The sequence below is a fragment of the Mastomys coucha genome, unplaced genomic scaffold (assembly GCF_008632895.1).
Source record: "Mastomys coucha isolate ucsf_1 unplaced genomic scaffold, UCSF_Mcou_1 pScaffold21, whole genome shotgun sequence".
Taxonomy (NCBI): domain Eukaryota; kingdom Metazoa; phylum Chordata; class Mammalia; order Rodentia; family Muridae; genus Mastomys; species Mastomys coucha.
Window position 1 is genome coordinate 150,104,059 of NW_022196904.1, and position 21,321 is coordinate 150,125,379.

Genomic DNA, 21,321 nt, shown 5'->3' on the forward strand with positions numbered 1-21,321 from the left:
ACAGATTTTTTTTTTTATTTGTCATAATCTTAAAATCTATCCAGGTGGTTGTCTGTTCCAACCACAGTTGGTTCCCTTTTTGTTTTTGTTTTAGGTTGGGGGCAGGGGTAGTTGCTGATTGTTATTGTATAGCATGGATATGGCATTGTTTATATAATGTACATTTGTTTGTTTAAGAAACTGCCACTTTGTTTTGGAGTAGTTGTGCCCTTCAATTTAATGATAATTTTCACAGAAACATCATTTTTTAAAAGTTATACAATAATTTCTTTGTTCTTCATAGAGTAGGTTGAATGCCCTATCATACTGTAGAACTATGTCACCTAATGATAGCTACTTGTTGATAGAACTGGGTCTACTTAGTTTTAACAGGTCCTTTTTTGATAAAGAACTTGGAGGCCAGGCACAAGTCCTGGTTTGCCAATAGGTACCATAGATAGCCATTTTATCCCCTTTCTAGGGAGTTTCCTTTGGATCTAATAGTCTAGCCTTTTGTTGAGGATAAGGGACACTGTACTCCCTTCTACCACTACTTACTTACTGCTTTAATTAGGACATCATTGGCAGGGCCCTGGAGGTCTGGAATGCTAGTTAAAGGACAGGAAGGGGATTCAGGCAATGGGCATCTATCAAAAGCATATGGCTACCTGACCCAGCTGAAGAGACAGGGAAAAGTCATATTGGCTAGAAGGGTTCACATTGGATTTCAGCAAGTTCAGAGCTCTCTGACTCCCTGGGAATGGTGTGGTGTGGTGTAGGTCACTTTTGGAGCAGTTTGTAGTCTAGCTAATTCCCAGAAGGTGTCTGTCAGCCAAGAGGAGATCTGCTGGGACAGATATAGACTAGGGACAGAAGTTAAAGTTAAGATACTTAAAATAAATAAGTAAACAAACAAGCAAACAAACATTTTAGCTATATTAGCATTATCATTGTTGGTAATCTGTACTAAAGTCTACATTTTAGAAAAAGCAGCTAGGAGCTGCCTTGGAAGCAGCTGGAGTAGATTCCCACCTTCGAGTAAGAGCAAAAGCTATGCACTCCTCTGATCCAGCACTCGGGACACAAAGGCAGGTGGATCTCTGTGAGCTTGAGGCTAGTCTGGGCTTCAAAGTAAGTCCAGGTGAACCAGAGCTACATAGAGAAACCCTCTCTTGAAAAACCAACCCCCCCAAATCACTTTCTTAGTCCTTTATAATTTGCATTTATACATCTTAAAACCTTATTTTAGACCCTCACTTTCTCAGGTTTTAAACCATTTTATTTCCATCTCACCATTTACCATGAGGCAGGAACAGCTGGTTACTGACAGCAGTCATTGCAAAGCAGATTTTTTTTTCTTTTTTAAAATAAAGGAATGTAAAAAGTTACATCTGAAACCCGATTCTCCTTTAACATGAAGCCTGTTAGCAAGGCAAACCCATCTGACATTCTCAGCAGAAGACCTATTAGCTCTAGAAAAGCAAGGGCTGATTTTTTAATGAGATGAACTAGCCAAGGTGGCTGCAGCCTGCGTGAAGGAGCTGGGTGCCCACAGCTGCCAAACTAACAAAGCTACAGTTAGCCATTAACCCCATCAGAGATCTGAGAAGGGTACCTTACAGCAGAAAGTGCAAACCAAATGGCCTCTGTAGTGATTAATATGACAGAGACTTTCCAGATACTTGGATGATTACCCTAGTAGGCTCCCGTGATCTCAAGGACTTCATTGCCGGGCAGAGGTCATAGGTCATCAGCTGTTACAGAGGTACAGCATTGCATCTCCAGTCACTGCCCAGGACAACATAGGTCGGATGACAGACCCAGAAGGTCTCAGAGGTTTGCCTGTGGATGAGGGAGTTTGGAAACCTGGCCTTTCTTGACTTAGGCAGAGTAGTTCAGCCAACCCAGCAGCATCCACAGTTTGTGCAGGGCCCCGTTAGCAGGTGAGGCATGAGGCAGTTTCTCCCAGTGGTTAGCATCCTCACAGTCCAGATCTGTGCCCCATTATCTGTCTTCTTTGGAGATTTTAGTGTTGCTTTTAAGGGCTGGCATTTTTGTCTATCACAGGAAGCTTTTTCCCACTGAACACTTTAAGTGGTGTATTAAGCAGATCTCTAAGAAGTTTTGAGGGTCCTTTATTGAGTATAACTGATCTCAAACCAAATTTACTTTTGTTGTTGTTATCGTCACTTGCTTTTAGGCTTAACCTTGAAAACACATAGGATGAAAAATAACCTTATTCCTGTAATCAATTACATTAATTCTTAGCATGACAATTATAATTCTGAACGCATTAAAGAAATTGATCATTTATTAGGTTGTGAGTCTTTCTGCTCTCATGCATCAGTGACTGATTCAGTCCATGTGGGCAGTAGGAACAGAGATGTTGAACGGGGCATTCAGAAGCCCTGTCAGTATGTATGGTGAACAATCAGTCACACCAGGACCAGTTGTCAGGAGGCAGGTAAACTTTACTTAGGGTGGTTCAAGCTTATAAAGTTTTTGGAGGGACTGAGGGTAGGATCATTCAGGATGAGCAAAGGTCATTGGCTGGGGGCTTAGGGAAACTGAAATGCCTTATTAGCATGGGGAAGTAGTTGAGGAATCTCAGGTGCTAGCTGAACAGGTTTTATTAGGAGAAAGGAAATTGATCCTATAGTCTAATTAAGGCTATATAACCTTCCTCAGATAGAGATGTATGTGGGACTTAGAATTCTCCAGACAAGGTCAGAGAAGGAGAAGCCTCACTAATGAAGGGAATCTTGCATATTGCACCAAGTCTAGAGGTTATCAGTTTTGGTGGACTTTGACCTTAATTAGCAGAGTTTTCCCACATAAGGTGACTATCAACTTGTCTGTCTTAGTCATCTTTAACTAACAGTTTACAATAAGTTAGTGGCATTAATAAGATTAGGACTTGCAGTTTTATACCTGTTTGGTTTAGCCTTAAAAAAATAACAATTTTAAAATTCCTTTAGTATCAGAATAAAACTTTAAATCATAAACACCATCTTGAGGGAGACTGGCAACTTTACTTTCCTGGTCCTTACATAATATGCCATTACAGAATACCACAGTTTGTTGTATAGCTAAAGCTTAACAAAGTTAGCAAACACGAGGAGATGTACACTCTTAAGGCAGTGTCTGTTAGCCTGGCCAGTCCTTGGTGAGGAGAGACATTCTACAGACTCCGCAGGTCATTTCCTTGCTACATCGTAAGATAGAATGAGTCTGGTGTTTAGTGTTTGGTGCTCATCGCTGCAGTCCTAACCCTTTTTCCTTTTATTTATTTATTTTTAAAGATTACATATTATGATGCACCATAATATGTAATGTACCATATTTTATGACATCATAATGTAGCATATTTTATTAACTTAAAATAAAATGTCCCATAGCCTTAAATATCTAAATAGTTTAAAAGACCTAGTTTTTATAATTTAATTTTTTAACTTCAAAATTTATTTTCAAAAAGTTATAAACCTCAATACCTCAATTTTGATACAATACCAAAAAATAACATAAATGCTTCTTCTTCTTTTTTTTTTTTTTTACTTTAAGAAGGAGGAAATGGGACAATCTGGACAAGGCAAAAACCAACTCCAACAGTGCAAACAATTCAATGTCAATATCTGGGATTCACTGGCAAACCTCTAGGCTTGCCCAGCTCTGCTCTTGGCAACACATGCGACCTGACTTCTAGGCCACAGCTGGCCGCATTTCATTGAAGCTGTTGTTCTGGTGGCCATCCACATGGTATTGGCATCTTCTGAACTGCTGGGATCCCTCCCCTGGGCTCGCTTTAGAAACTCCAGCCCTGATACACAGTACCAAGTCTCAACTGTTCTTCATGACCCCTTCATGTCTTTAAAACCAGTACCGCTGGGGTTATTCTTAGATTACAAGGTCTACTGTCAGCATGAGGTAAATTCTTGCATATAAATGCATGGAGGTGCAGCTTTAATACAGTATTAAACCAATACTGTTTTGAAATTTTATTTTTTATAAACCTTGTTTTTATGATTTTGTTTTCAGGACAAAAATTACCATACAAAAATCCACCTTAATCCAAAATATCTTGGAGAACTGTTGTTCCCTTCTTGCTTGATTTATATTATGTAGCCACCTTTAATCAAGATGGTGGTTAAGTCACATGGCATCCACTCTCTCTAACCCTAGCAAAGATAGTAGTGAGCCATTTTGCTGCCTTCATCCCTATGGGCATAGCAGCTAACATGGCAGCAAGCCATATATTGCTTAAATCTTAAAATGGTGTCATACCACATGGTTCTTTTAAGAACATACATGCACACACACATTATCTATACATACATGCATGCTCACACACATACACACACACACACACACACACACACACACACAAATATTCCCTTTGGTATATTACAAGTTTTAGGTTAACTTATTTGTTATAGATTTTACAGATTATTAACTATAACCAATAAACTTACAAGTCTCGGGGTAAAAAAAGCTCACATAATGGCCTTAGAAGTCTAGAAATATGGTTCACATCTTAGTAAAGGTGTGAGTTGTTAAATGAAGTGAATAGTTCCCCCTCCCGTTTATTTTCTATTTCTGTGCTCTCTTTTCCCTGTCACCTGTCTCTGTGACTTACTTGACACAAGAGGGGAAGAGACTTTTAAATAAACATGCCTGGATCTAGAAAATGGATAGCCATAACCGAACTCCAAAGTAAGCTTTCAATAAAACAGAACAGCATAAAAACAACTTTAATATCCATACTCAAGAGACATTTGAATCCCTGTTAAACTGAATCCAGTGACCAGAAAGCTCGGAGATAAGAAATTCTAAACTCTGGCCATGAAAGCAGCCCTGGCAAGCAGTGTTAGTAGTAACTGGTGGCAGCAGCAGAGACAGCAAAAACAATACTAACAAACAATGAAGATGGAAAGCTCACATACTCCAAGGAGATCAGTCAGGAAAAAAATGTGGTGGCCACCATCATTCATACATTCAACTGAGCCTAATCCATTTTGTCTTGGATCCTGTGTTACAACAAAACTTACAGACACACCAGAAAATCCAGACCTACCCACACGCAAACCAGACAGATAAAACTTGGCATTTAACTGAGTGTGTCTGGTTTCCATCTTGTCTCCCAGTATCCAAACAACCAGAACCAGGAGGGTAGTGCAACATCTTGCTTCCTGCCTCAAATGGGAGAGTGTTGGATCCCATTGAACCCCTCCACTTCCCAGATAAAGATCTCAACAGAATCAGATGTCACAGAAAAACTATGACTTATCATGGAAAGTCTCCTAGATGCTTGTTGCTTTTCTCAGCGTGGCAATTCACTCTGATACTTCATGAAACCAAAAGCATACCCAAGACCTTGGAACATCTAAAGGTGTGCATCTCAGGAGGCTCCCATTCAGTCCTGGAGTAAATGTCCAGCTTTAGAATTTGGATGGTTGGTCTGATATCACTGGGGGCTCCAGCAAATGTTAATCCTACCAGATGAGACTAAAACTACCACCACAATTTTTGAGCCACATTTGAAGTAAGCTTCATTAAATCCTGTCCAGGACAATGGATACTGGTAGGATCCATAACCAGGATTACTAGAGTATGGTGCAGAATGCCATTAGTCAGAGGCTTATAAAGGTAAAATCCACAAGGCTGTGTATTTGCCATCTTCATCTAATTAAGGGCAAGCATACACTGTGATGTACTTCTTGTCTATATAACTCCTACCTATGTGTGATCAAGCATATCCTTTGTAGTTTGGACAACCAAGCTTGTTTACAGAAGCAAACACAGTGGCATGTTGTCTTACCTGAACAACAGCCCCCAACATTCCAAGAAGTTATCTGTCCTTGGACAGTGGGACTCAAAAGTTAGGGGCATTATTGATTATTGTTTTACAGGTCTCTTAAGCATATTAGTTTATACTTAAAACATGTTATCCAGAGAGAGAGAGAGAGGAAGGAGGAAGAGGAGGAGGGGGAGGAGGAAGAGAGGAATGAGGAGGAGGACGGAAAGGAGAGAGGGAGAGACAATACATTTTTGCTTTTGAAATTTGTATTAAATTTTTGTATTAAGTAATGAAACCCAATGCCCTTTGTAATTTCAATATCCCCACAAAAGCAACTTACAGGAGAATGGGCTCATTTTGCTCAGTATTCTATAGGGTAGCCAAGTGATGACAAGGTGGAAGGACCTTGAAGCCATTAGTCACATGTACAGTCCAGAGCAGAGAGCATCAGTTAAGTGCATACATGCTGGTACTCAGTTTGCTCTTTCTACTCTTACACAATTCATGATCCCATATGTAGGGAAAGATGCCCTCCACACTGGATGGGTCTTGCCACCTCTATTAACACAATCAAGATTATCCTCCACAGACATGCCCACAGGAAAACCTGTTGTAGATAATTCCTCAGTGGAACTCTCTTCCCAGGGGACAGTGACAATTTAATCATCACAACTATCTATGCTTAGGTAGATGCATTAGTTTCTTAGGGTTACTATAGAAAAAACTAAACTTAAGGTTTTATGTCAACAAAAATTGATTGGGTCATGTTTCTGGAAACTAGGTATCCAAAAGTGAGGTGTCACAGGACCATTGTCTCTCTGAAGTCTCTATGAAAGAGTCCATCCTTGCCCTGCTAGTTTTGTATGGCTTTCGGGGGCAAGGGGTTCTTTGATTTTTGCTGCACTACTCTGGTCCCAAGACCATTTTCTCTCAGAGAGTCTTCACATCTTTTTCCTTCTGTATTTGTTTATGCTAAGATTTTTCTTCGTTTTTGAACCTCCATGGGGTATCTTTAATAGATTTTTTAAAATTATTTTTTGTTTTCCATTATTTGAGATTGTAAAAACATTACATAATTTCCCCTTCCTTTCTTGCCTCCAACTACTTCCATTTACTTCCCCCGCATCCCACTTCCTTTCAAATTTGCACCCTCTTTTTCTTTAATAGACATGAAAACATGGAATAGGGGAAGATCAGGATGCCTCAACTTTAGACAAAGAATTTTCCAATAGATGATATTCCAATGTTTGTCATGAAAATGAATGAACACATTAGTAGGTGACAGTGGGCTGATCCATTAGATCATTGCAGTGGTAACCAACTTGCAGGCAGCTGGAGAGCTGCTTCTGAGGTCTGAGAAAGATAGAAGGGTTGAAAGTATAGACTTATAATTCTTCTCCTTGGTGTCATAGTGGAAAGACAGGGGAAGTCAAGGTCACCTGAGATTAGCATGCCTACTGCATTAGAAAGAGCAGAACATGGGAAGCAGGCTTAGCTTTTGGAAGCAGTGCCTTAGCTGTCACCTATAGAAGAAGCAAGGCGAGAAGAGAACAAGAACAATTCCCACCAGACTAGTGTGTTTATTGATGCTGTTCTTATCTTCACCATTAGGGTATCAGAGATGTTCTTCCAACTGAAAGAAATGAATGAAAAAGTATCTTTTATAAAGGACTCCCTACTATCCCTGGACAGCCAGGTGGGACATCTACAGGACCTCTCTGCCCTGACTGTTGACACCTTAAAGGTCCTTTCTGCTGTTGACACCTTGCAAGAAGATGAGATTCTTCTGGCCAACAAAAAACATTCTACTTGCAGAAAACGTCCCCACAGCTGGACCAATGTCATCTGCGCAAAGGTTCTAACTGACATAGAAAGCTGTGGGGAGAAGAAATTTCAGTACTATAGCATGCCCCCTTCTTTGCTGAGGAGCCTTGCTAGAAGCCAGCTTCCCCCAAGAGTGCAGAGGGGTGCCCTTGTAGACGTTACACACTCTAAGAGAGAGGCCTCACATGTAAGAGAAGACCAGGAAGAACGAGAAATGGAACAGAAGGCAATCGCTTCTGGGGTTTCCCATGTTAGGCAAGCACATTCTAAGTATGGCCAGTTTCTCCTGGTCCCATCTTCTGGAAAGCAAGTTCCTTTGTCTTTGGAAACTCCCCCACATCTTTTCAGATCATCTGAAGAGGCAGGCATAGATGGTCTGGCATTGGAACATATACACCAACATGATATTGGCATCCACTTGCCTGGGCAGACCCCTGCTGTCTCCCACCAGGCATTGGTAGCTGAACACAAAGATCAACATCAGGCAGTTTCGCAGATGTCAGACAAACCCGACGAGGCAGAACAAGACTTGCTCGCATCCAGTGGCACACCTGCTCCCATGACAGTGACTTCCCTCCCTTCGAGAGCCATCAGCATACAAGATGAAGGTGGATATGTAAACTGGGCATTTTCAGAAAGTGATGAAACAGGTGTGTTTAGCTTTAAAAAAAAGTGGAAGACTTGCTTGGCCTCCACTTGCAACCGTGACTCTAATCTCTGTGGAGACTGCTCCCTGCAGACTGGAAGTAGGTCCAGACTGGATAACTCAAGAAGACTGGCCCAGAGTTGTGAGTGTCCAGCAGGACCGTGGACCCAGGCAAGAAGATCCTTTTGGATCAATCCTCTCAGCAGAGATAAAGCTCTCATTAAGAGTCATAGTTTTAGATTCCACAAGGAGGATAAACTGAGGAAGACCTGGAAGAACAACAGTAAGGAACAAATGTTTAAGCTGATTTTTTACTTTTCCCAATCATATGGTTTCTTATTTTTTAAAAAATTATATACAGTATGTTTTGATCACAATCTCTTACCTTTCCCAGCTCCTCCCAGATCTTCCCCCAACCACACAACTTCATGTTCTTTTTCCCTTTTTTCCCTTGTGAGATATGAGATTTCATTTTACTTTATTTTTTAAATTTTTATTTAACCTTTTTTTTATACTCCAGGTTTTACCCCTCTCCTGCGCCACCCTCTGACTGTTCGTTCCACATGCCATACCTCACTCCACCCCTGTCTCCATGAAGATGTCCCCACCCTGCCACTCCCCACTCTACCAGATACCTCCCACTCCCTGGGGCCTCCAGTCTCTTGAGGGTTAGGTGCATTTTCTCTGACTAAGTCCAGACCCGGCAGTCCTCTGCTGTATATATGTGTTAGGGGCATCATATCAGCTGGTCTATGCTGCCTGGTTGGTTGTCCAGTGTCTGAGAGATCTCAGGGATCCGGGTTAGTTGAGACTGCTGGTCCTCCTACAGGGTCGCCCTCCTCCTCAGCTTCTTCCAGTTTTTTCCTAATTCAGCCACAAGGGTCAGCAGCTTCTGTCCATTGGTTGGGTGTAAATTTCTGCCTCTGACTCTTTCAGTAGCTTGTTGGGTCTTTCAGAGGGCAGTCATGATAGGTCCCTTTTTGTCGAGGCATATTCTTTGCATCTCTGAGTTTGAGGCCAGCTTGGTTTAAAGAATGAGTTTCAGAACAGCCAAGGGTATATAGAGAAACCCTGTCTTGAAAAGCCAAAAAACAAAACAAAACAAAACAAAACAAAAACAAAAACCCAAACAAACAAACAAAAACCCCAAACAAACAAACAAACAAACAAAAAGCATAAAAAAACCATGGAGTTTGGTTTGTGTCGACTAACTTCTGAGTGTGGGCCTGCCCTGCCTGGGATGTGATTGAGTTAGCCAGGGTCACTCCATTTGGGGAAAAGCAATTTCCCCTACTTTCTCCAAAGCTATCAATAGCTTCTGGTGAGGGATGGAGCTTAATGTCTACTTCCCCTTCTCCTCCCTTGCATTTTTATCTCCAGGAACTTGTGCGGGCCTGGTGTATGCTATCATGGTGCCTGGTCACCTGTTCATCAGCCCTTTTATGTCTAGAAAACTGTTTTCTTGGAGTTACCCATCATCTCTGTCTGTGAACAATCTTTCTTTCCACCTCTTTTTTCTGCACTGATTCCTGAGCTTTGTGGGGGAAGAGTGTGAGAAAGACATCCATTTATGACTGAGGGAGGAGCAAACGTTTTTTTTTTTTTTTTCACTTGGTAACATTTTCTTTTTTCTTTTTTATTTTATTTATTTATGTATTTATTTTTATTAGATGTTTTCTTTATTTACATATCTTTATTTATTTATTTATTTTTATTTATTTTTACACTCCAGATTTTATTCCCCTCCCAGTCCACCCTCCAACTGTTCCACATCCCATACCTCTTCCCAGCCCCCTGTCTCCACGAGGATGTCACCTCCTGCCCCTCCAGGAGCAAACATTTTTTAAAGTGTCATTTGCTTCGATTCTGTGGTGAAAGTATCTGTGATTATTAAGAATAGAATCATTCTTCTTGTTCACTTATCCCCCTCTTTAAAATGAAATCTTCACCGTCAACTGCCTTCAGCATCCTCATGCATACTCAATCTTTCCAGGCCATTCAAAATCCTCAGAGATCAGGTCAACATGGCTCAGAGCAAAACTGCTAACCAAGAACAGGAGCCTGTCAAAGAAAAAGAGGAAGATCCAGGGACTCCAGGTGCCGGTAAGTCCTCCTCCTTCCGTACCTTAGGGTCTCACCACTTGTGCACTCCTTTTGTGCACACATGAGAGCCTTGTACCAGGAGGGGTGAAGACTCACATTTCAACTTGTTTATCTGTTTGTTCACAAGCTGAAAGCCACTGGGTTGTTTCCGTGTTGGGCTAGTCTAAGAAAGCCCGAGGGAGCACTTGTGCATAGGTCTTTCGATGAACTTTTGCTTTCATTTCTCCTTGGCAAGTACTTGGGACAGGTTGAGGAAGGCCAGCATTCTGTGGTATGTAATTGTCCAAGATGCCAGCACGTGGCTCTCTGTGTCCACCTGCAGATTTCTGTCAGCTGTTCTAATTCCACCTCTGTCTGCATGACCAGCTCAGTCTTATTCTCAGGTATACTGTTGGCCCCTCAGTCGGCATCATGGTGAGACGGACTAGTCAGTATTGACCCAAGCTCTTAGGAGACTTTCCATGAGTTCACTGGGAAGTATCCCTCAGTCTTCTGTAGAAGTTGCATTGTTCACGTACTGTGAAGTCGTAAATGCTTACTGTGGGTCCTGGTCTTTCGTGGATGTTTGTGCAGACCTTTTCTCCTCTTCATTGTCATAACTATCGTCAGAAGTAGAGAACGACTTTTTAAATTTTGTTTAAGTATTTGACTTTTTTTCTAATGCCGCTAAAGATTTGCTTTTATCCCTCAAACCTAGGACTTTAAAACTAAGACACCATCTCTTGGTTTCTAATAGGATGCTTACACTTTTAGTTTCAACATTAGTTCCACAGTCCATTTTAAGGTAATCTTTGTATATTGGGATATGAAAGGATTGAATTTTCTCTCCCATATGGATATCAAAAATTCTATCAGTTTTTTTTTAAAATGACTTTTTTCTATTGAATTACCTTAACATTTGTCAAAAACTAATTGACTATACAGACCCACAGTATGTGTGGCTCTATTTCTGTCTATCTCCATGCCAATACTAAATCTATCTCAACTACTGAAACTTTATAAGTTGTGAAATCATGCATAAAAGAAATCCTTCGTTTTTCAAGAAATGATTTGGCTATTTTATGTTCTTTGCATTTATATATAATTTTAGTCTCAGATTTCAGTTTTTACACAGAAACCTTCTGGGATTTGGAACAGAATTGCTCTGAATCTGCATGCCAGTTGTGGGAAAATTGACATCTTAACCACAACTAGGTGTTTGATCCATGAAAGCAATATATCTCTAGCTAGCAGGTCTTTTAAATCTTTTCTCAGTAGTACTTTGTAATTTTTAGCATTCAGGTCTTGAATATCTCTTGTTACATATGTATCTATGTATTGAAAATATGTATTAAAATTTTTAAATTTTCTTATAATCGTAGTTACTTTAAAACAGCAAATCTGTGATTGTGATATATAAATATTATATATCATTATAAATATTCACACAATCATATAAATATTATCTGTGATATTTATATATTTATTATCACAGATAATATTTATATGATTGTGGTATATATATATATATGTATACACACACACATATATATGTATATATATATATACATATGTGTATATGTATATATACATGTATATATATATATCTCCGTGTGTGTATGTTTGTATGTGTATAAAACCTTGGTCTTATATTTTACAATTTTGCCTAACTCACTTTTGCTTATCAAAGTCTTTTGATAATTTATTTAGAATGTTTTATGTAGGTGATGATATTGACAATGCAGTTTTAATTCTTTCTTTTCAATCTGATATTATTATTTTTTTGCCTGATTACACTGACTGGAGCATTTAGTATGGTGTTAAATGCAAGTGGTGAGAGCTGGCATCTTTCTAATTTATTTTTGAACTGTAATGGAAGCAGAACCCAGGGTCTTTGCTCTTTCTTCTGTTACTCCTGATGGAATGTGCTTTGTCTTTTACATTAAATATGATATTTGTCAATTTTTTTGCATATCAACTTAGATGATTTTCTTTTTCACTTTGTTATTTTTGTAATGTCAGAGTGAATTTTTCAAGCATATTCTAGTTTACCTGGATAGACTGTATTCATCCACCTATGTATGTTTGTATATGGTATTAATTTTGCTAGTCTATTTTTTGCACCTGTGTTCCTGGAATGTTGTCTTTAGTTCCCTTACTCACATAGCTTTGGTTTGGATATGAGAATTATCCCAGGATCATTTGCTACATCGGGTATATGCCTTCAGCATTCTTAGTGAGTTTGTGAAAAGTTGATAACCTTTTGACTTTACATATTCTGTCCAATATTATCCAATAAAACCATCCTAGTGGGAAAGTTTTTAACTACACATTAAGTATCTCTAATAGGCATAGGGCTGTTTAGATTATCAAATTTGTAAATTTGCTTTGTCTGTTTCTATATTTAAGAACTATCCATTTCATTGAATGTTTTCTGTTCACTTTTGCTCCTGGTAATTTGGACCATCTCTTTTACTCTTTTGGCTAGTTGATGCAAGTGTCTGTGGTCTCATGAGTCGGCATAGCATTATTTATAATAGTCCCTCCTCCCCTCTTCTCTCTCCCCAGATTTGAGACAGGGTGTCAGTGTGTAGCCCTGGCTGGCCTGGAACTCATACTACTCTCCCCTCTGTGACTCAGAAGCTGGGTTTACAGGCTGTGCCCTCAGCTTCTGTGTAATATCCTTTGGTTATTATTTTACCATTTCATGTAGGGCCAAGAGTGACACTGTCTCTTGCATTCTGAATATTTGAAATTTTTATTTTCTTTCTTTGTTTCACGATCAGCCTGGCTCTAGGTTTTTAACCTGTTTTGATTTTTTTTTTTTTTAAAACCAACTCAATTTTATTGACTTTTCCCTGAATTCAGTTCTATTTCCTTTGTTCAGTTTACTTTGGGTTTACTTGATTTTTCTCTTCTAGTTTAAATTAGAAAAATTGGTTAATGATTTGGGAGTTTCTTTCCATTTTTTAAAAGTCACATTTTATTTGTTCATTGAAAATCTAATACATATATTGCATCTTTTATTTTTGAATGGAGACATTCAATGTTATAAAATTACTTCTAAGCATATATTGGTTAGGTCCCACAAATTCTGATGTTGCTTTCATGTTAGTCCAATGAATTTTATAAATATATTGTCAGAATGACTCTATCTAATTTTGTGAGAATTCACCTCCTTTCATGTTTTTGATGTTTTATTTTTTTATTTATCTATTTTTCCAAATAAACTGATACTTTGAAATATTCAGTTCTCTTTGTTACTGTAATAAGAAGCAGCTAAAGGCTCTTTATTATTGTTTTAATCTCTTGATTTGTTATGGGTTTGCTTAAGTTGCTGGTCATTTAGTCTTGGCTTAACTTTAGTGGTTTCCATGAATCTAGAAATTTGTCTATTTTTTTCAATTATTTTACTTAATGAAGTACAGGTTTTTGTAGCATTCCTTTATAATATTCTGAATTTCTTTGGTGTCTGTTGTAATATTTCCCTGTTTATTTTTGCTTCTGTTAATTTGTCTCTCTTTCTTTCTTTTGGTTACTTGGGCCCAAGGGTCTGTCAATCTTGCTTACTTTCTCAAAGAACTAGCTCTTAGTTTCATTGATTCTTTGTAGTAGTATTATTTTGCCTATTTTAATCAATTTTTGCTCTGATTTTCATTATTTCTTCCCAACTACTGGTTTGGTTTGTTCTTGTTTTTTTCCAGTTCTTAAGTTGTATCATTAAGTCATTTATTTGTGCCTTAATGTAAGTGCTTAGAGCTATAAATTTTCCTGTTAGGAGAGATTCCACTATGTCCCAGAGGTTGTTTTGTTTGTTTTGTTTTCATTTTCATTTAGTACCAAGAATCTTTTAATTTCTTTTTTAATTTCTTCTTTGACTCATTCATCATTTAGTAATGTGCTGTTTAATCTTCATGAGTTGGTGTAATTACCGGGGATTTATTTAGTGTTGATCTTAAGCTTCATTGCATTGTGGTAGAAAGAACACATAGAATTGTTTCAATTTTTCTGGATTTGTTAAGATTTGTTTTGTATCCCAGGATGTGGTCCATTTTAGAGAGGCTTCCATGGGCTGCTCAGTCGAATGTGTATTCTTTGTCTTCGGGTAGAAAATTCTATAGGTATCTGTTAAGCCCATTTGATGTCTGTTGTCATTTACTTCTGATGTTTTGTCCAGGTGACCTGTCTATTGGAGAAAGTGGGGTACCGAAATCACCCACTATTTTTGAGCTAGACTTTATTCATACTTTTATATCTGGGCTTATGCTTTTTATGGAATCAAATCCACAAATGTTTGGTACATATGTGTTTAGGACTGCAATGTCTTTTTGGCTAAATTGTTCCTTTGATGACTCCCCTGGTTAGTTATATTTTGATTTCTATTTTATTGGATATTAGGACAGTGACAGCTGTTTTCTTCCTGATCTGTTTTGCTTGGGATACTTCTTTTCTTCTATTTATTTTAAGACAGAACCTATCTTTGAAGGTAAAGTGAATTCCTGGTTGAAAACTGAAGGATGGATTTTGTTTCTTAATGTAGCCCACTAACCTTAGGTAAATGAGGAGTTTGCTATTACTGTTATTTTGCAATTTGTATTCTTAGCCCTAATTTGTGTTTCAGTAATTATATCTGTGTTATTTTTATATAATCTCTTGGATAATTGTTCCTATCTTCAGTCTGCACTATGGCTTCCAGAATTCTCTGTAGAGCTGATTTGATGGACATGTATTTTTTTAGTATGTTTGTACCTTAGAAAGTTTTTCTTTCTCAAACTATGGCTGATAGTTTTGCTGGTGCAATGTTCTCTTTTGGCTTCTATGATCTTTTACAACTCGAAGTATGTTACTCCTCGATCCTCATCAAGGAAGCTTTTTGATGAAGTAGACTGAAACTGTTCTAGAAACCCACAACTGGTCAAGATGCTGAGAAACCTGACCATGGGGTGCTCAGCCTCAGCTAATATATCTCCAACCACACAACGTGATACTTAAAGCTCAGGGAGTATCTTGAAAGAGGAAGCAGGAAGGTTGTGAGAACCGCAGGACTGAGATGTCGCTCTAAGGTAGTGTATTCTATATATTCCAGGGAAACTGCCTTCAGGAAATCTTGAAAATGTTGTTGTCTAAACAAGATCTTCACAATAACATTAGTTGATAGGCCAGTATGGATGGAGAATATCCCACAAGGGCCTACCCCTAGATGGAGAGCTACAGGCAATTAATGACTACAGAGAGAGGGAGAATCAGTCTTCTCCAGGGACAAGCCCCCAATTAAATAATTTAACTTGTCAACCCTTAAGAGATACATATATGAGAAAAACTATATGGACTCAGCATATGTATGTATGTATGTATGTATACGTACATACACACATATTATATATGCATATATGTGTAACAATAATTAAAGAAGAAGTCAAGAATTTGAGAGGGAGTTTGGAGCATGGGAGGAGTTGGAAGTTGGAAGTAACGTAAGTATAGTACTCATGGGTAAAATTTACCCTCTCCCCAAATGAAGTTAAAAAAGAAGCCGAAGCAAAGAGTCAACAAGTGAAGAGACTCATGTAAGGTGTCATCGGTTAGGGGAGAGAGTTAGCTTGATAAAGAAAGCTACCTTCTCAGACAATGCCATGATCTGTTGGAATCGTATGGGAAAAGCATCTAAGCATATTTAGTTCAGACTATTTCAAATGGCCTGAGCTCGACTAGAAACTGCATCTGAGCTCAGGTACTCAAAATTTCATTCATTTATTGCTTTGAAATTTACCAATTTGTCTGTTGTCTCTCCTTGGAAAAGATGTAAACAGGCATACCAGCTATCTGCGGCTTTAATATTGGAGACAATGAAGGCTGGAAATAGTAAACTATTTTCCAAGTTTACACAAGTTCTGGTGGGGTAGAATTCCAAACCAAGTACTTTGAATTTAAATATTTCCCCCTCTCTATATCTGTGTTTTTTGAAATATGATCTCTAATCAGCAGTATGAGCTTCCCTTGGGAACTCATTAGAGATCGGAGTCCCACCTCTCCCCTAGACCTTCTGAATAGAAACCCTGAGAGTGCAAGCTAATGACTGCTCCTGAGCTTTGAGTGATTCTGATGCTCATTCAGGTCCCACTCCACATTCTGGTTCTTAATCATGACTGCAAAGAGAATGTGCACAGATATGTGTGACCTTCAAGCCTGAATGATGGGGTTTGTAAGTGTCCAAAGTGATTCAAAATGTGGTCAAGGTTAATCACTGCCTTCTACTGTGTGCTTCTATTAACATTAGTGTAAACTATTGTCAGATTAATGTCATTGTGTTTGACCAAGTGACTTCCTTTCCAGGTAATAACAGTCAATGCCTGCTATCAAAGTGACCAGTTGAATTCAGAGCCAGGAGAAACTAACACCACTGAAGAGTTCAGCAAGAACTGGCTCTCTGTGTCCAACTTCAACCAGATAGGTATGTGATCATATAAACTTAGATCCTAGTATCTGGCAGAATCCTCCAGGGAGTCGTGTTTAAATTACTGGTGGTTTCTAGTATTCTCTTGAGTAGAGGTAAAGAGAGATTGCAGAAGTCTCTAAGGGAAGCAGCTCTTTGCTGCTTTATAATACATATGCAAAGGACAAAGTTTCATTTGCTTAAATGACTTGCTATCAGGATACAGAAAAGAAATCTAAAATCTAGATAATTTTTTTTATATTTAAGGAGTGTTTGCCCTAAATTGGGTCCTTCAATCTGACTTATAGAGAGGGGAGTGTGTTTAATTTTCAGAACCTTAAAGCTCATGTAATACTGGTAAGGATCAGGAGGTCAGCCATTGTTGGTTATTCACCATGGCCTACATAGGGTATTTGCAAGTAGACAAGTGCCTGTTAAACTTAATGGGATGCGTGGAGAAGAGCTGCAAGCAAGGTATAGCATGAGGAGTAAAGTGAGATGAGACAGATTGTGAACAGAAATGCACACAAATACAGTTTTGTGCACTCAAATATCTTTTTAAAGAAGGAAGCATGTGATCAAGGAAAGCACACATTTGAAATCACTTAAGACACTAAATATCAAAGACTGGTAGATTCTGCAAGGTCTTTTACTTTATAAGCCCTCCTTGGTTTATGCTCCATGGTCCTCAACTAAGTGGTAATTTTTTATATCAATCCCAACCCCTCGCCCTCCCCAGGGACCATTGAGCCATTGACCAAATCTACAGACATGTTTTGCTGGCACAACAAAGGGGATGCTCTAGGCCTCTAGTCCGAAAGGGACAGGGATGATATGAGGCATCTTGTGATGTATGGTACACGCTTGAGGACAACAAACTGTGCAGATGAAAACGTTATGGCAAAGTGGGTGAACCCTGTTTTGCATTTAAGATACAACCGTCTATCAAGCCAGTGTGAATAGAATGGACACAGAGCTGGAGAAGCATTAGAAATTAGATGGGAATGATGTTGGTTCACAGGTATGGCTCAGGAGCTCAGTTGTCTTCCCTTAACTCACAGGTTGCTAGAGACTGTGCTTTTACCTATGTTAAACCCATGCATAAAACACAACTTTAGCAGACCTGATGACTTCTTGACAAAAACCTGAACATGTAGGAGCCTGGGTCAAAAAGACTGTGTCTTCCAGTCAGTATAGGCTGTGTAGTGAGACCTCCCCTCACAGCGAAAACATAAGCAAGCCAGGAGTCAAGCAAAGAAAAACAAAAACCCTGACTAAAGTCTAAGATAAATCATCTCTCTTCATTTAACAATGTTATATTTAGTTATACAGTATATGTATTTTATAAACAGTATAATCTGCATTTATTAGGATGTATTAATTTTTAAAAATGGGTTCATTATGGTATTTTTGTACATGTGTGTAATCTGTTTGTCTTAGTTAGGGTTTTACTGCTGTGAACAGATACCATGACTAATGCAAGTCTTATAAAGGACAACATTTAATTATTGCTGGCTTACAGGCTCAGAGTTTTAGTCCATTATCATCAAGGAGGGAGCATGGCAGTGACTGGGCAGGCATGATGTAGGAGGAGCTGAGAGGTCTACATCTTTATCTGAAGACTGCTGGCAGAATACTGGCTTCCAGGCAGCTAGGACGAGGGTCTTAAAGTCCATACCCACAATGACATACTTACTCCAACAAGGCCATACCTCCTAATAGTATCACTCCCTGGGCCAAGCATATACAATCATCAATCACACTACTTCAGTCATATTCAGTGTTACCATTCCCTCTCCATGTGGTCCCTCTTCCAACACAATCCTCATCCTACTTTCATGCTCTTTAAAATGTAGAGTTCACAGATGAGAAAAACCTTTGATATTTGTCCTACCCTGTCTGCCTTGCTTTGCTTCCTTATTAGTTAGGGTTTTATTGCTGTGAAAAAAAAAACATGACCATGGCAACTTTTATAAAGGAAAATATTTAATTGGGGGCTGGCTTAAAGTTCAGATGTTTAGTCCATTCTTGTCATGGCAGGAAGCATGGTGGCATGCAGGTAGACATAGTGCTGGAGAGGTAGCTTAGACTTCATCGATCTATGGAGGCAGCAGGAAGATACAATGAGCTTCTAGACCTGGCTTCAGCTTCTGAAACTGCAAAGGCCACCCCTCAGTGACACACGTCTTCTAGCAAGGCCACACCTACTATAGCATGGCCACACCTCCAGTGATGCCACTTTCTATGAGTTTATAGGGGTCATTTTCATTCAGACCACCACACTTTCTTTGGTGACTTTTGTCCATTTTCTCAAATGACTTTATTTCATTCTGTATGCTCATTCTTCGATTATAGTACATCACTCTTAAATACTTATCTTTCTAGTGAATTTCAGACAGGAAGATATGTATATCAGGAAGGTCTGGGAGGGTATTTTCTTTAGGGCAACTGCCTGATCCCAAGGGCCCAACAGATCTGGTGAGGCTTGGTGTCATCCTTGGAACACATATATTGAATTGAAAAACTTGTTTCTTTTGAAACCTCTTAAGAGATAATTGATAAAGGTAAGGGAGTAAAATTTGTGGAGTTACAAGGTTCTCTCTCATTTCCTCTTCAAATCAGGGTCTCATATAGCCCAGGTTGGCCTCAAACTTAATGTGTAGCTGAGGATGACCTTAAATTTCTGCTCCTTCTACATTTACCTCCTGCATGCCATGGCTTTAGGTGTGTATTGCTATGCCTGGTTTATGCAGTGCTGGGGGTTGAACTCAGAGCCCATGCATACTGGGCATCATATCAACTAAGTTATTTCCCCAGTGCTCAGGGGATATAACTCTTTATTCACTCAGAAAATTTCTAAGCATCCTATGAAAATATAAAACATATTTTTCTATAATATTTTTTGTTTTAGTGATAGTACAGCACTGTAGTTGAAATTTTATTATATGCCAATAGCTTTCTTTGTATTTCTTACATACATTTTTTTCTAGAACAAAATTACATGGAAAAATATAGTTACTGTCTCGTACATTTGTCCCAGCTCTTAGCTCTGCAGGTGCCAGGTTAAACATAATAAAATAACATCTCTCATTATCCATTCTAAGAAAAGCATAAAAATTAAGCTGATTAATAGCATTCCATTTTTTTCTGTCTTTTGTTATTGTTATTTATTGTACTTTTGTGTTTGGTAGTTCTTATTAAGGAAGGATTACTAATTTATGACTAAAATTTCATATATTTTAAAATATGGGTAATAGAATGAAGGAGATGGTGGATATAAAATGTTGTTGAATGTGTTCAGAAAAACATCATGGATTATTTAATTTCTGACTTTGGTAGAGAAGTAAAAGTTATGGTACGTGTGGTAGCTCAGTGGGTAAGGTGCTTGCTGAGCAAGCTGGAGGCTGTAGGTTCAGTCCCCAGATTCTATGCAAAAGTAGAAGGGGAGAAGCAAGGCTACAAAGTTGTACTATCACCTCCAAGTGCCAATGCCAAATGTGCATGGCTTGTAATATAATAATAATAATAATTAATAATAATAATAATATAAAATTTCAAAAGAGAAGTAGAAGCTATTATAAATATGAGTACAACTATAGAAGAATAGAAACAGAATATACAGTTTCCAATCACTTAAAGAAAAAAAAGAATAAAATGAAACTTGGTGAAACTTGCTAAAAATAGAGAAAACTATATCTAAGTTTAAATAAATGTACTGTGTCCAGATTTTTCTATTTGGGAAATGTGATTTGAATGTAACACATTTCAACCAATTTTCTAATTTCTCTTCTTTTAAATTCAAGGTTTAGAACCTTACATATACCAGAAAATGAAAAGGAAGGAAACTGAGCGACATACTACACAAACCGGCGACCACCTGAGGCAGCTGCAAGAAGTAAAAATAGTTTGATAGTTTTATAAGACATTGGTGCCTGGAACCCTCTACTTTGCTGCACTAATTTTTCTTCCCACAGCCCATAACTGGCTTCTATTTTAACTGGCATTGGGTTGAAATCCTTGAGGACTCTATGCTAGGATTTTAACCTCTCCACATTAGTCTTTTGTTGATTTTGTTTTCTTTTGTGATTTGCTCCTCCTGGGGATGCTTACATAAGAGAAGACGTTCATATCTTCAGACATGTGAATATTGTCATACGATAGAGAAACAGGCTCTTTAACAGGCTCTCTCTAACATGCTTTTCAGAAACCAAGCATGGAAGGGTTACTGTGAGACAGATTTCAGCTGATCAGAGAAGAAACTTTTACCAATTGGAGTCTTTCAAGGCTAGAATGATTGATTCTGGAGACAATGAATTCCTAGTGTGATTAGTCTAGTGTAAGATGCAGGATTGAGCTCATGTATGGGAGGAGATGAAAATATCACAGGGAGAAGGTCTCTCTGGGGTCCTCTAATACCCAGATGTCCGGTTTGCACTCTGCTTTTCACCTACAAAATCCATGCCTCGTTTTAGTGATGTCTTCGCACGTGGTGTGTGATGTAGAGTAACCCAAGGAACCTTATTTTGCTTTTGGTTTGACTATTGAACTAGAGAACTATAAACACTA

The 21,321-nt window shown here is 38.6% G+C and overlaps 1 protein-coding gene across 1 annotated transcript in view; it reads left to right on the forward strand.

Moving 5' to 3' along the window:
- The window catches only part of Trpm6 (transient receptor potential cation channel subfamily M member 6), a 147,730-nt gene that overhangs the window by 100,711 nt on the left and 25,698 nt on the right, over window positions 1-21,321 (forward strand). The window contains exons 26-29 of the mRNA XM_031389892.1: window positions 7,385-8,526; window positions 10,237-10,346; window positions 16,656-16,773; window positions 20,559-20,650. Coding sequence (XP_031245752.1) covers window positions 7,385-8,526; window positions 10,237-10,346; window positions 16,656-16,773; window positions 20,559-20,650 — 1,462 coding nt within the window. The remainder of the gene's footprint in view (window positions 1-7,384; window positions 8,527-10,236; window positions 10,347-16,655; window positions 16,774-20,558; window positions 20,651-21,321) is intronic.